Source organism: Salvia hispanica, chromosome 3, assembly GCF_029641045.1.
Source record: "Salvia hispanica isolate PSC_SH4W2 chromosome 3, Shi_PSC_v1, whole genome shotgun sequence".
NCBI classification, from domain to species: Eukaryota; Viridiplantae; Streptophyta; class Magnoliopsida; order Lamiales; family Lamiaceae; genus Salvia; species Salvia hispanica.
Genome location: NC_142694.1, coordinates 18556025 through 18568938, shown reverse-complemented (window position 1 = coordinate 18568938; position 12914 = coordinate 18556025). Strand labels below are relative to the sequence as shown.

Here is a 12914-nt window from a genome sequence, read left to right as displayed (position 1 = left end):
AATCACATGTTCATCTTCCACCGTATTTTCTTGGTCCAAAATCGGACCAGTAAGTGCGTCTTCATAACGCTCATCCTTAACAACGACATTTGTATACATTCTATGTAGTGGGCAGGTTTTGGTTGCAGCTATGTCAGAATCTCAACTTAGGAGCAATGGCTTTGACGGGAGTCTTGGCACTGAAGGTTAGTCTACTTTCTACAGTCGTTTAAAAAATATGGGTGTATATATGATATATGTGAACTGTTCTTTTGTGTTTCGCATGTTGTTAACATCCAGAGAGCAGTGATTATCAGCGGAATAAGTCAGCAAATAATAACAGGTCTAGACGATCCTGGTCTGACAAAGAGGAGGCTACACTTGTCATTGCGTTGAAGGATTTGGTCGTCTCTTGGTGGAAATCTGACAATGAATTTAAGGGAGGGTATCTAAACCGGATAGAGGAGGCCATGAAAATGGAATTTTTGAAAATCGACTTGAAGGCTACCGCATACATAAGCTCCAAGATTTCCACTTGGAAGAAGAACTACAACTCTTTGTGTTCAATCCTAGACCGAAGTAGAATAGGGTTCAATTCTAATGAGGACTACACGATTGAATGCACTAACAAACAATGGTCGCAAATATTCCAGGTATGTAATAAAACATTGTTTGCCTAGTGTGACTTTACATACCTTTTTCTCATATGCGTGGAATGAGCTTGATGTCTCCATTGATTCATCTTTTGTTGAACATAAGTTGTCCTTTGCCTCTACTGGTTCATTTATGTCTATCTCACGTGTATCTACTTAACCTAACAGAAGGTCAACAATGCGCAATACATGCGCAATAAGTCTTGGCATCATTGCGAGAGTTGGAAAGAAATATTCGGCAATGACCGTGCTGCTGAAATCCGTGCTGCATGCGATGGAGAATCTGTGCTTAAGGTGAAAGCTACAATGGAGAACAACAATGATGATCCTGCCGATGAAATGTAAAGAAATGTAAAGAAAAGTTTGTTGGGAAAGTTAGTGAATGTGAGACCCATTTTTTTATATTGGTTTTATAATAAAATGTGAGTCAAGTGAATTAGTTGAATGTGAGACCTACTTACTATTTATGGTAAAAATAAAGTGTGACAATTATTGTGAGACCGATCGAAATGGAAAAAAGTGACAATTAATGTGGGACGGAGGGAGTATATAATTTGAAAATTATTTTTGTTAGGACGAAACTTTTCATCTACTCCTACTATATAGGAGTATTTTCTACCCAAATTTACTTGGAATGGTCCAACGTCATACTCATGTGCATCAAACAGCCCCTATGCTCCTAGTCGGCGCACTGGCATGTAGTCTACTAGTCGGTGCACTACCTGAAACCTCTTTTTTGGTCCATGAACTTTGCCAAAGTATCATTTTAGGTCCGTGAACTTTGAAAATATCATTTGAGGTCCGCCAACTATGAGTTAATATCAATCAAATACTTTTTTACTATTTTCAAGTTTTTCTGGACGAAAATACCCTCAATACCTTGAAGGGTATATATTTTAAACTTATCATATACTCATATTTTTTATAAATATCTTTACTATATATTTTTGACGAATTTTCTAGATGTAATTTGACCTTCAATATTATCACTTAATTTTGTGACATGCAAGTAAAGTTCCTTCTTCAATTTTTTATAATTAAAGAATTTTTAAATATTTTTGATGTATGAATACTCGTAAAAATAACTGTCACAGTCAATAGACAATACTTGAATATTGATATACTGTAATACCTCAAAAATATTTTAAAACTCTTTAATAATAAAAAAATGAATAAGGAACTTTTCTTGTCTGTCACAAAATTAAGTGATAATATTGAAGGTCAAATTATATTTAAAAAATTAGTCAAAAATATATAGTAAATATATTTATAAAAAATATGAGTATATGATAAGTTTATTAAAAATATATACCTTCAAGGTAATAAGGGTATTTTCGTCCAGAAAAACTTGGAAATATTAAAAAAGTACTAATTAGTTGATGGACCTTAAATAATATTTTCAAAGTTCACAGACCTAAAATGATACTTTGACAAAGTTCGTGGAAAAAAAAAGATGTTCCCTCAAATTATTATTATGAATTCATATATTTATTTATGTATTATAATACGATGTAGTATCTTAACACTAAGTGTCTATTTTATAGTTTGAGATTGTGAATTATTACTATTGCGTACACTATATCATATAATAAATCAATTACAATGGATTTACCTATAGATTAATATTATGAATTTGCATATACTCTAGCTGTTGATATACTACGATAATTTAAATTGGGCCATTTATCGATAATTTAGTTCATATTTATCGATTGGGTACTCATTTCCAGTTATATTGCATCACTCTATTATTTTATGGAGTCAATTATCCTAAATATCCTTAACCTTTTGACTTACTGGACTAGTGACTCCTAACAAAAAAAATAGCGCCAGAAGATTTTAGGGTTTGGGGTAGGGTTGAATTGGGAGGAAGAGAGAATGAATGAGAGTTGAATTGACGGAGGAGGGAAAAAGATTGGGTTGTGGAATCGTCGCTCAAATTAATTCTGCTAAAATCTTGGAACTGCAGTTTCAAAACTGCTACAAATTATTGTATGATACCAATTTTACCCCGATAATGTACGAAATTGGCTGAATAATGTAGCTCGGGTAGTTTAAAATTTAAATCATATCCATCCAATCTACCTATCATATGACTGCGATTTGTTTTGTGTATAACACTAAGGGTTCGTTTGATAAGTTAGTAATACCTAGATATAGATATCTATATGACTATTTCTAAGTGTTTGGTATCATAGTTAACCTATTATGTCAGCCCGTGGTTTTCTCTATGGCCCATCTGAGCCCGCAAATTTTTCCTTAAAATACAAAGATATGTATCTCACAAATTTGGTCGGATAGCATTTCTACCTCATTTATTATGATTTATTAATACAAAATCTAGATAATTTCTTGTTTACCAAACAACAACGAAAAAACCTTCATCCGAGCTTATCTTGACACGAAGCCTGCATTTCTTATCTTATTTAACAAATTTTGTTATATCTCATCTTTCTTATCAAACGAGTCCTAAAAGGGTGTAAGGATCTTAATGCTCCCCTATAATTTCATTCTTATATTATTTACCATTTCATATATATGAATAATTATATCAGTATTAAATATAAACGTAGCTAATAATAGTAAGTAAATGACATGAAAATTCTTATATTATTTTACCATTTCATATATATGAATAATTATATCAGTATTAAATATAAACGTAGCTAATAATAGTAAGTAAATGACATGAAAATTAATCTTGTTATATTAAATCTTCGTCAATCTAAAAACAAAATATAATACTATATATAATATTTCATGTATAGAGTATTTTATTTTATTAAATTCATCTTATTGATAACTAAAAGGATGAAAATATTTATAACTCATATCGCAAGAAATTTGGTCATAAAAAACGTAAAAGTATATTAAGTTATAGTAGTAGTAGTATTAAATATAGGAACTCCTAAAATTTTTAGATAGTTTCCAAATTTTATAATAATATCTATTTTGGTAAAGAAATTAATGTTCAGTGATGTCTATACAAATTCAGATGTCAAAAATTTATTAGTGGGGCATACAACATCAAACTGTCATTTGGTTTGCCTTAACCACGGAATTTTTTCTTCGAATCTTGATCCAATATCTCAAGTCACAATAAACTTTTAATTTTCTCTTTAATTTGGTCCAAGTTTCCAGATCAAATATAGCAATTCAACAATGATAGGACGACAAAGACATTATTAAAAATGTGTGCACAATCCACATCCCAAATTTAACACAGAGCTTTTTCCAAATAATCAACTCATAAATAGGCCAAACAAACTACAAAGCACACACACATCACACTCTCATCAAATATAGCAAAACATGATCAATGCTAATGTAGCAATGACCATGACTAGAGAGGAGGAGGCAGCGCAAGAGGCCCCATTTTTGGCAACAACAACCCCTTCACAGTCGAGCCCTTCCTTGCCCTCCTTGCAGAGAGTGGAGAAGAGCCCCGGAGGGTACTTGCCGTAGAGGTTGACGTAGCTGAAGAAGACGTCCGCGCAGTCGCTCTTGAGATCGTTGACATGATCCTTGACGGGGCAGAGCAGTTGCTTCAACGGCGGGCAGCATCTATCGGCCGAGTAATTTGGCCCCTTGCATTGGCTTGTGATCACCGTGTAGTTCATGTTCTCGAAATCCACGGGGCAAGCTGCAGTTATTTGTCGCCATTAATTAATTAGGGGCGCACTTCATCCGTCCACAATTAAATGTCTTTGGTAATGTTGTGAAAAATTACTCTTTTAACCCTAATTATTATTGAGTATATGATGGGACATAACTCAAATTTTTGAATCGGTTCGAATTAGTCAAAAGTTTGAACCGAAATCCGAATACCCACCCCTGCTATTCAAAATTGAACATGGTAAATCTCTAAAATAACTATTTTGTACAGGCCATTCTACTACTACTATACAAACAATATGAGAAAAAAGACGAAAATGAGGAAAACAATAACAATAAAAATAAATTTTTTTATTGATAAATGAATAGAAATAGATTCTTACTTTTTTTCTGCTGTAGAAGCGAACGACCAATTGATCCGTGCGGTTCGAAGATCCCATCTTCTCACAAACATCACCAAAAAAAATGTGTCAAATTCTTGAACATTCAAACAATAAAATCAAATAATTAAACAACTAATTCTTGCAAAGAAAAATACAGTTTTCCCCATTACAAAGGAATTTAAATCAGGATTCAAATAATGATAGAGAAATAACTTAGTGTATATATATAAAAGGAGAATTTACTTGAAAGGTGGGAAGAAGATGCAATGCCAACAACAAGGAAGAATAGAAACAAATGCAGCAAGGATTTGTTGGAATCCATTGATGCCTTCTTCCTTCTGCAGATGGGATTTTCAACCGATTTTTTTTCTGTCGATTGCTATTTTCTATATTTGCTTTTCTAATAAAATATTTTTGGTTTTTTTCTTGTTATTTGCTTTTTTCTAATTTTGGATTTCTTTGAGTTGGTGAGTTTGAAGGAGAAGAAATCGGGAGAAGAATGGTATATATGCAACATAAAAATATTTATTAATCTTAGCTTGTTATATTAGTAGTATGAATTTATTGCACAAAAATAAGTAGGTGTTTTCTAGGGATTTACAGATAAAAAGGGGGAAAATCAGACTCATAGTAATTAGTGTATAGACAAATTGTGTTGAATGAACAAGGTGGCAAGTAACGGTTATATGCAATTTTTGTCACTGTTACACTTTTTAAATCAAAATACTTTGCCTTAATAATAGAAAAAATGCATAAGTCTTTCCACATTCGTTCTAATTTAGAAGGGTGTACCGGAATCTATTCTTACAATTTTTGATGTACTTCTAATATTCTTCATTTTGAAGATAATTTGGTAGTTAAAATATATAGACATACATTCAATTTAAAAAGCAAAGAATTTAATTTCAATAACAACCTTATTTCAGTGCATACTTAGCTGTTTTGAAAGGTTCATTAAAAGTCTTAGCTGTCGTCAATTGTTTTGACACTATTATGATACTTACTAAGTTACAATATGAGCTAGACGAAAATTCAATCTCATGAATCGAACATGACACAAATTCAATCTTGAGCTCCAATCTCGGAAACCGAACTTCTCTCGAGTAAACTATTTCGACTGAGCAAGTAGCAGAAATACAGTGCTAAAAAATTACACGAAAAAAACTCTCTATTTTCCATCACTTTCTAGTCTCGTTGAATTCCACATCAAACGAAATAAGAAAAAATTCAAGATTGAAAAAAAATCGAAAATCAATCATCAGAAATCAGCAAAACTTTGTATGCCCATATGCAAAAACCGTAAAATGTGGCGCTGCTCGTTACCAGATATCCCAGTTGTGCCTTTCCTTGCGAGAGATCGACCTGCCCCAGCGCAGTCTCCGAGTAATGAGACCTTCGTACAACACCTCCAAAGCATCGTCTATTGCTTCTGCCTGTTTGTCCAATCCCATGGAACTGAACTCTGGAAGCTGGTTGAGCTCATTGAGGAGGCCGATTGCTGCAGCAGCAGTACATGTACGATCCCAAGACGGCTGGGGTCTAAACCACACATAATAGGTCGATCAGACAATACAACTCAAACTACAAAACACTAGAAAGAAAAATGTCATACATATCCATTTTTTTTGTAAATGTACAGAGAGAAAACCAACAAGATTAAAAAAAAACAAAACTAGCCATATTTTTGCCTACGATTCACAACCACAAGTGTTGTTAGGATGTGGGCCATTGATGTAAAAATTCAGGGCGACGGGGCTACTTTATAGCCAAATTTGTTTATATCTATCCCTAGTTAACATTAGTAAAAATTAAAACTTAAAATGAATGACTTATATATATTAAAACATAAAAATTGCAAACTGCAACTAATGATATTAAAATCAGAATAAGAGATATAAAGGCACCTAGGAAATATAAGAGATGTAATATAAGGAGATATAAAGTCACCTAGAAAGAACAAAAAGTAACATAGGGGAAAGAGTGCCTCTATTCTCAAAATAAAAAAGTGTTATCACTGTTCTAAAAAAAGTCGCCACAGAACTCGGCCTGGATATCACTCGCCCCGCCCACCTTGGGAGGGTGATTTTGATAACATTGACAACCACGACACCACTTGACAGTGGATAGACCCTATTTTACCTAGACTGTGACCAAAATGCTTCAGAGTCGTGAATTGACTATATTTTGCATTCAATCCACATTCCACAACTGAGTATTCTTAGTCGTGAACTGACCCTATTTTGCCTATAATTCACAACCACAGCTTTTTAGTCCTAATATAAACTGGCCTAGTTTGCTTGTTAGTCCACAAAGTGTTTTAGTCATGAATTCAGGCTAATTCATGTGCATTAAGGGTTAAGGGTGAAACAGTAATTTACGCCAAAAACGACGCATTGTAATTATTTTTAAATTTTTTTAATCTTTACAATAGCAACTAGATAGTTTTATATATGAACTTAATGGAAGAATGTAGAAGGGATTTTACCGTAGTTTATGCATCAAGGATGCACCTGTGTTCAGAGATATGCAACGCAGTTCCTTTCCCCATTCTGATTCAGCTCTAGTCTGTATAAAATCAAGCTTACATTAGTGAAATGTTATCTTTCACGATGTATGAGTGTGGAAGAAAATCTTAGCCAGCACAAATGGTAGCTACGCAATGCCTAACGAGCTATTCTTCGAGTACATAGTTAGTTTCATATATTCACTTTCCATTCATGAGAAGCCGGATTCATAGATTCTTAACGTAGCAAGGAGTGAATGCAAATAAAAGATTATTAATGAGAACCAATTTTTTTTTGGATATTATACGGATTTATATTTGTTTAGCTCCAAACCTGCAAACGTTTGACCATTGCAGCTGAATTGCTCCAAGTACCATCGATCAAAATAAAGTGCAACACATCATCTTTGTTTTCCTGTGTGACATTAAAATACGAGCTTTTAGCATATAACTGAAAGAAGCTTCATGCATAGGTTGTATATTGAAATTGCTTTGGTATATAATATTATAACAAACTTGAGCCTGCAGTAATGAGGCATGCAAATTACCGGTTCTACTTGGATTTCCTGACTTGTTGAGCAGATAACAATATCCTTAACAGATTCAGTCACTGCATTCTTATTAGGATAAAGACACCAAACCCTGTTTCTACCTGTAAAACACCCTTGGTCGAATCAAAAGAACTTAATTTTGAGATTAAAAAAAAAATTCACATTTTTCTTGGAGAAACTGTGGTTTGGAAAAAAGCATAAAATAAGCATAAAACCTCAATTTGGAAATAACATCTCAAGAGTGAAGAGTGGGAAGAACACAAAATACCTGCATGATTCAATTCATTCCACATCATTTCTTCGTGCTCAGCTATGCCAAAGATACACAAGCTCGCAGCTTGAACACCAAAGACTTGCCATAATAACTTCCCAGTATTGTTCTGTCTTAGGAAATCCTGATAAAAGAGATGAAAATGCAATGCTCAACGATCTTATTTCAAGTTTTAGAAAGCATATCATAAAACTAAAATGAAAAAAAAAATCAGAACAAGCATGTGTGTTTCCTCCTCTGAAATGAAATAATAAATGCAAAATGAGCAACAAACAGACAGAAACTCAAACCTTCGGGTGCATGTACAACCAAATACGCAATTTATTCCACAAGGAGCATGTTTTCATTTTCGAACATACACAGTCTTCTTGGGGAAGCCAGCACTGCAATAAATTCAAACGACAACAAGTAGTTAAAAAATGGAAATTATAACCACACATGGAGAAGAGCTATTAAGTCCATCAGAGTAAGGAAGTCAGTCACTAACCAATTATATTTGTAGAAACAAAATGGTGTATGACAAAATTGACCGACTTTGTACCTTCTGACACAGATAGCCCCTACTCCCAAGTAGCCGGCATGCTATCTGTCGAGCTGAAAAGAATTGAAGTTTTTCTTCAGTAGTGTTTAGAGATGCATATTTTGCACGATGCTTCTTGTCTTCTGCAACCTTAAAACCTCCCTAGTAGCAAGCAGAGATGCCATTGTTAAGGAGGAGACACAATAAACCAGCCTCTGGATGATTGAGTTTCATTTATAACAATAGCATGCTTATACATATCTAAAATATTGAGATCAAGATAGACATAGTTGAAGAGTATGTACACAGATAAAAATGGCAAATGAATCTAAACACAGCTACTTTATCAGTGTATCTAACCAATTAACATCACGTTTATCCAACTTTCCTTTGACAATGATTGAAAGCAACAGGTTTATGCAAGTGTTTATTGGTTACGTACTGAAATAGCCGCTCTTACAAGTAAAACAAATTTTAAAAATGGCAAAGTCTGCATTCTCAAGCTTAGCATTGATGATCACATTGATTTTTTCCCATACATTTGATTGAAACAAAAAATGTTTCCAAGCAAATACAAACTATTACATGCAACGGTTAATTGGTTTGAAATACAAGAACTTTTCCCTAATTTTGGTTTTGCACATGTGACATGACTGGTTGCATACAATAAACTACTCCTGTCTTGTATGCAGAGGGTATGTTCACACTGGCGAATCAGCTTCAATTTCCTCAAAATATGGAGGAGGAAGCACAACTTAGGTGGTGAGACACTTTCCCTCCATCCCATAGGTCAGGGTGAAATTAGGATAAACTTACAAACAATGTAATGTCTATATTCAAGGACGTGCAAAACCAAAATTGTGGGCAAATGTTATGTTGTTGAAACAAATTAATCCATAGATAAACCACAAAGAACAATACAACACTCAATAATCACCATTCACCACAAACAGACAAACAAATAAACAAACATAAAAGGTAAAAATCAGACATAAAATTAATTCAATCACACAAACATCCAACTCCGCCCCACAAATTCCCAATCTTTCCGAAACCCCACAAACCAAAATCACAACATCATCCAATTGATTCAATTTCCACACAACTCCACCGCATTACACACAAGCTGTCGACAAAAACACTGCCTTTTCTCACCGTGAGGGCGCCGCGGTTGCCACCAAAGGTCATGGGCTTGTCAATGTCCTTCTCCAGAAGCTTCATATCATGAATAACTTGATCCACCATCGCCGGCAGCGGCGACACGGTGCCCCACCCCTGCCATTCTTCGAGGCTAATGGTTGCACCATCACTGTCTGCTGCTGTGAGAGTGTCCGCTGACATCGAAAATGGGGGTTTTGAGGTAAAGGGTTTGACCCCAATGTAAAAATGAGGAATCTTGTTGAAGCTATTGAATGCAGTCTTTGGGCTGAACAAGATTCCACGAGCAGAAATTAGCATCGTCAATTAATTTTATTTTAATAGGGTTAATTTTTTTTAGGTGTGAAGTGTCGAAAGAAACAACATTGCACTAGCACTATTTTATTTTAAAGCAACAAAATGGGCCAAGGCCCATATTTAAACATATTTTAGTTTGATCAAAAACCGTGGACAACATTGCCTTGCATGCCTTGGGGGCATGGAGAATAGAAGAAAAAAATCGTGTGAAACCAACTTGAACAAAATTAATAGAACAAAGAAGAAAATAAAACTAAATATATACTCTTAGTTTTATTTCTAATCAATGAATTTTGGGATATAATCCATATTAGGCCCATAAAAGTTTGAGATTACATGGTGGCCCATTTATGGTGCTTGTTGTTGGATCAGTAAGGCCCAGAACACATTTAATGTTTACACATCGAAATTTTGTCCTAGTGTATAGTGCAGAGAAAAGTTTCGACTTCTTTAGTTTACATTAGTCTTGGATATTGCTCGAATCTAAAGGCTACGAATATTAATTATGAAAATAATGTCATTATGGGATTTTATCTATTGAGATCAAGGACTCAATCGTAAGACTGGTAATTGTTAGCAATGTATAAACAAACAAAAAAAGCGAAAGCAAAAGACAAAGACAAAGACAAAGACAAGACAAAAATAAATACACTCCCGCAAATCACTACGCCAATCGAATCCAAACCCAAAAGGTCCAAAAATAACACATAGATATACGAAGATTCATCTTATGCAAAAGCATGCAAGCAAATAGAATAACATATCACCTCAGTAGCACTCGATAAGATTTCAAGTCTTTTCCTTTTCACTTGACTTTAAGCAAATTCTCGTAAACTTGATGCTAAGAGAAAGGAAAATTAGGACCCTCTATCCTTTAATCCACAACCCATCACTCCACATAATTGGGTTTTTTTAATTAACTTTTCAATTTAGTTTCATTTTCTAGAAAGCGGTTATTTTTCTTAGCTACCAAACAGACATCACCACATAAAATATGAATGTCCAAATTTTTTGGTCAAATCTAAAAAATGAAGCCCCAATAACCCATGTAGCATAAGGAAAGGTTCCAACAATTGTAACACTAATACCACAAGGAACAAGTTGATGGAATAATAACACCTAAAGATAATATGTTCAATACTTTTCATTTCCTCTACACAAATATTGCTAAGATCATCCTCAATCTCGAAAACTTTAAATTTGTAGTCTTTCTTTTGTATTTAGTCTTCCTCATAAAATAAATTAGACCAAAGACTCGTGTGATTGCCATGTTAGAATAATGTCAAAAACTCAAAATAATGTCAATATTGGTAACCGTGTGAAATACTCATTGGTCATTTCGCTGAATTCAACATTTGTTCGAATTTTTAATTAGTTTTCTTAATTAGGTTAGATCCGGTGCCATGTATTGCCAAATTAAATAATTACTCCATATAATATAAATATGATGGTCATCAATTGTTAACTTATCACTTAATTGCTAACTACAACTAATTTAAGGTCATATGATTTTAGAAAACGTGTGGTCTATAATTTGCCATGTGTAATTTTCGTTTTTATTAATAAAATAAAAAAAAGATAAAAAAAACGCCAAATTAGGGTTTTAGATGAAAATGTCAATATAGTGTTTCGGAAATATCAACACAATGCATTGAGAATGTCAACATAATGCTTTAAGAATGTTAACCCATTGCTTATATTGACATTCTACATGTATTATATTGACATATTTTATATAGTATGTTGACATTTCTGCTTTACGAAAAAATTGAAAAAAATTCGAATTTTTTTTCAAATTTTGACGTCGGAACATATGCATGTATGATATCGTTGGAATCCTTATAAAATTATCTTTAATTTCTTATATGAATTTAACGTTTTGGGATTTCTTTTAAAAGTTAGTTATAACTAAACATGTAGTTGATTGACATTAATACCCATATTGATATTTTATGGAATCAATCCTATGGCTTTATTGACATTTTTTGTTGATCGTATTGACATTTCGTGGTTGATGATCTAGAGACCCTTAATTTGAATATTTAATGGCTATTATTTAGTTGTAGTTAACAATTAGGTATTGAGTTAACAATATAACACTCCCCTATGATAGATAATAAAAATAATAATATAAGTTTGTGATATTTATGAAATTTTAACAAGTTGCAAATTAAATCAGCGAATTTATTATCCTCATATTAAATATATTTGGGTCCTTGTCAAATTATACTTTTATAAGTAGAGAATCTATTGCAAATGGCGTTACAGTCTTACAGACACACATATGATACATATAAAAATATTTTTCCTCATCGCAATTTTTTTTTCATATTTGTAACCTTATCGAAAAATCTATCTCCGACTCCATAGATATTCATATTTTATCATCTTTGGCTGCTTGCTCACCTTATCTTTTGGTTCCTCTTCACCTTCTCCATTAATTTTCATTTACGAACAATAATTATATTATTTAATATATACATATAAGTTCATATCGTCAATGAATGTGTAAATAATTATGTATAATAACTGCAGACCAATCATTAACTGCATGTTACAATAAAAAATGTATATTTGGCCGATTGTAGATTGAATTTCTTGTCGCTGACACAATGACCAAAAAAAGTTTGAAAGTTCAATAATAGAGACATATTTTGTAATTTAATTCATACTATATACTATCTCTGAAACAAAGCATAGATTTTGATTCAATTTGACTCGATTTTGAAAACCTGTCAAACTTCAAGTTAATAAAATTATATACTACTACTTTGAATTAAAGTTTATATATTATTTGATAATTTGATAAGCTGGTTGCTTTTTTTTTAAGATTCTTCTACTATAAAAATATGATAACAAATTATATTGGTGGAGAATAATAGTAATAATTTAACTAACATATACTCCATATAAGCAAAGAACATGCTATATCCAAAATTCTTCGAAATTATGATACTAAATATTTATTCATTCGGGGAGATATA

The 12914-nt window shown here is 32.9% G+C and overlaps 2 protein-coding genes across 2 annotated transcripts; both read right to left on the bottom strand.

The window, feature by feature from the left end:
• Positions 1 to 3766: 3766 nt before the first annotated feature.
• Positions 3767 to 5087, bottom strand: LOC125209246 (GPI-anchored protein LLG1-like). Its single transcript, XM_048108850.2, has 3 exons — positions 4874 to 5087; positions 4631 to 4687; positions 3767 to 4275 (listed from the first exon to the last, which is right to left on the bottom strand). The coding sequence occupies exons 1-3, from the start codon at positions 4950 to 4952 to the stop codon at positions 3929 to 3931; spliced, it is 483 nt and encodes a 160-aa protein (XP_047964807.1). The 5' UTR covers positions 4953 to 5087; the 3' UTR covers positions 3767 to 3928.
• Positions 5088 to 5651: 564 nt separating this feature from the next.
• On the bottom strand, positions 5652 to 9983 carry LOC125212061 (DTW domain-containing protein). The gene is made up of 8 exons (XM_048112098.2): positions 9631 to 9983; positions 8497 to 8637; positions 8246 to 8338; positions 7953 to 8079; positions 7682 to 7785; positions 7468 to 7548; positions 7116 to 7195; positions 5652 to 6169 (listed from the first exon to the last, which is right to left on the bottom strand). The coding sequence occupies exons 1-8, from the start codon at positions 9931 to 9933 to the stop codon at positions 5950 to 5952; spliced, it is 1149 nt and encodes a 382-aa protein (XP_047968055.1). The 5' UTR covers positions 9934 to 9983; the 3' UTR covers positions 5652 to 5949.
• Between the last annotated feature and the right edge of the window lie 2931 nt (positions 9984 to 12914).

Bases quoted from the DNA above. Each gene is read 5' to 3' on its own strand.
- LOC125209246 (XM_048108850.2), bottom strand. From the start codon at position 4,952: ATGGATTCCAACAAATCCTTGCTGCATTTGTTTCTATTCTTCCTTGTT. The intron at 4,688-4,873 runs GTAAATTCTCCT...GTTTGTGAGAAG, and splicing joins ATCTTCTTCCCACCTTTCAA to ATGGGATCTTCGAACCGCAC. The intron at 4,276-4,630 runs GTAAGAATCTAT...AAATAACTGCAG, and splicing joins GCTTCTACAGCAGAAAAAAA to CTTGCCCCGTGGATTTCGAG.
- LOC125212061 (XM_048112098.2), bottom strand. From the start codon at position 9,933: ATGCTAATTTCTGCTCGTGGAATCTTGTTCAGCCCAAAGACTGCATTC. The intron at 8,638-9,630 runs GTGAGAAAAGGC...GCTTGCTACTAG, and splicing joins GCAACCGCGGCGCCCTCACG to GGAGGTTTTAAGGTTGCAGA. The intron at 8,080-8,245 runs GTTTGAGTTTCT...CTCTTTTATCAG, and splicing joins GGTTGTACATGCACCCGAAG to GATTTCCTAAGACAGAACAA.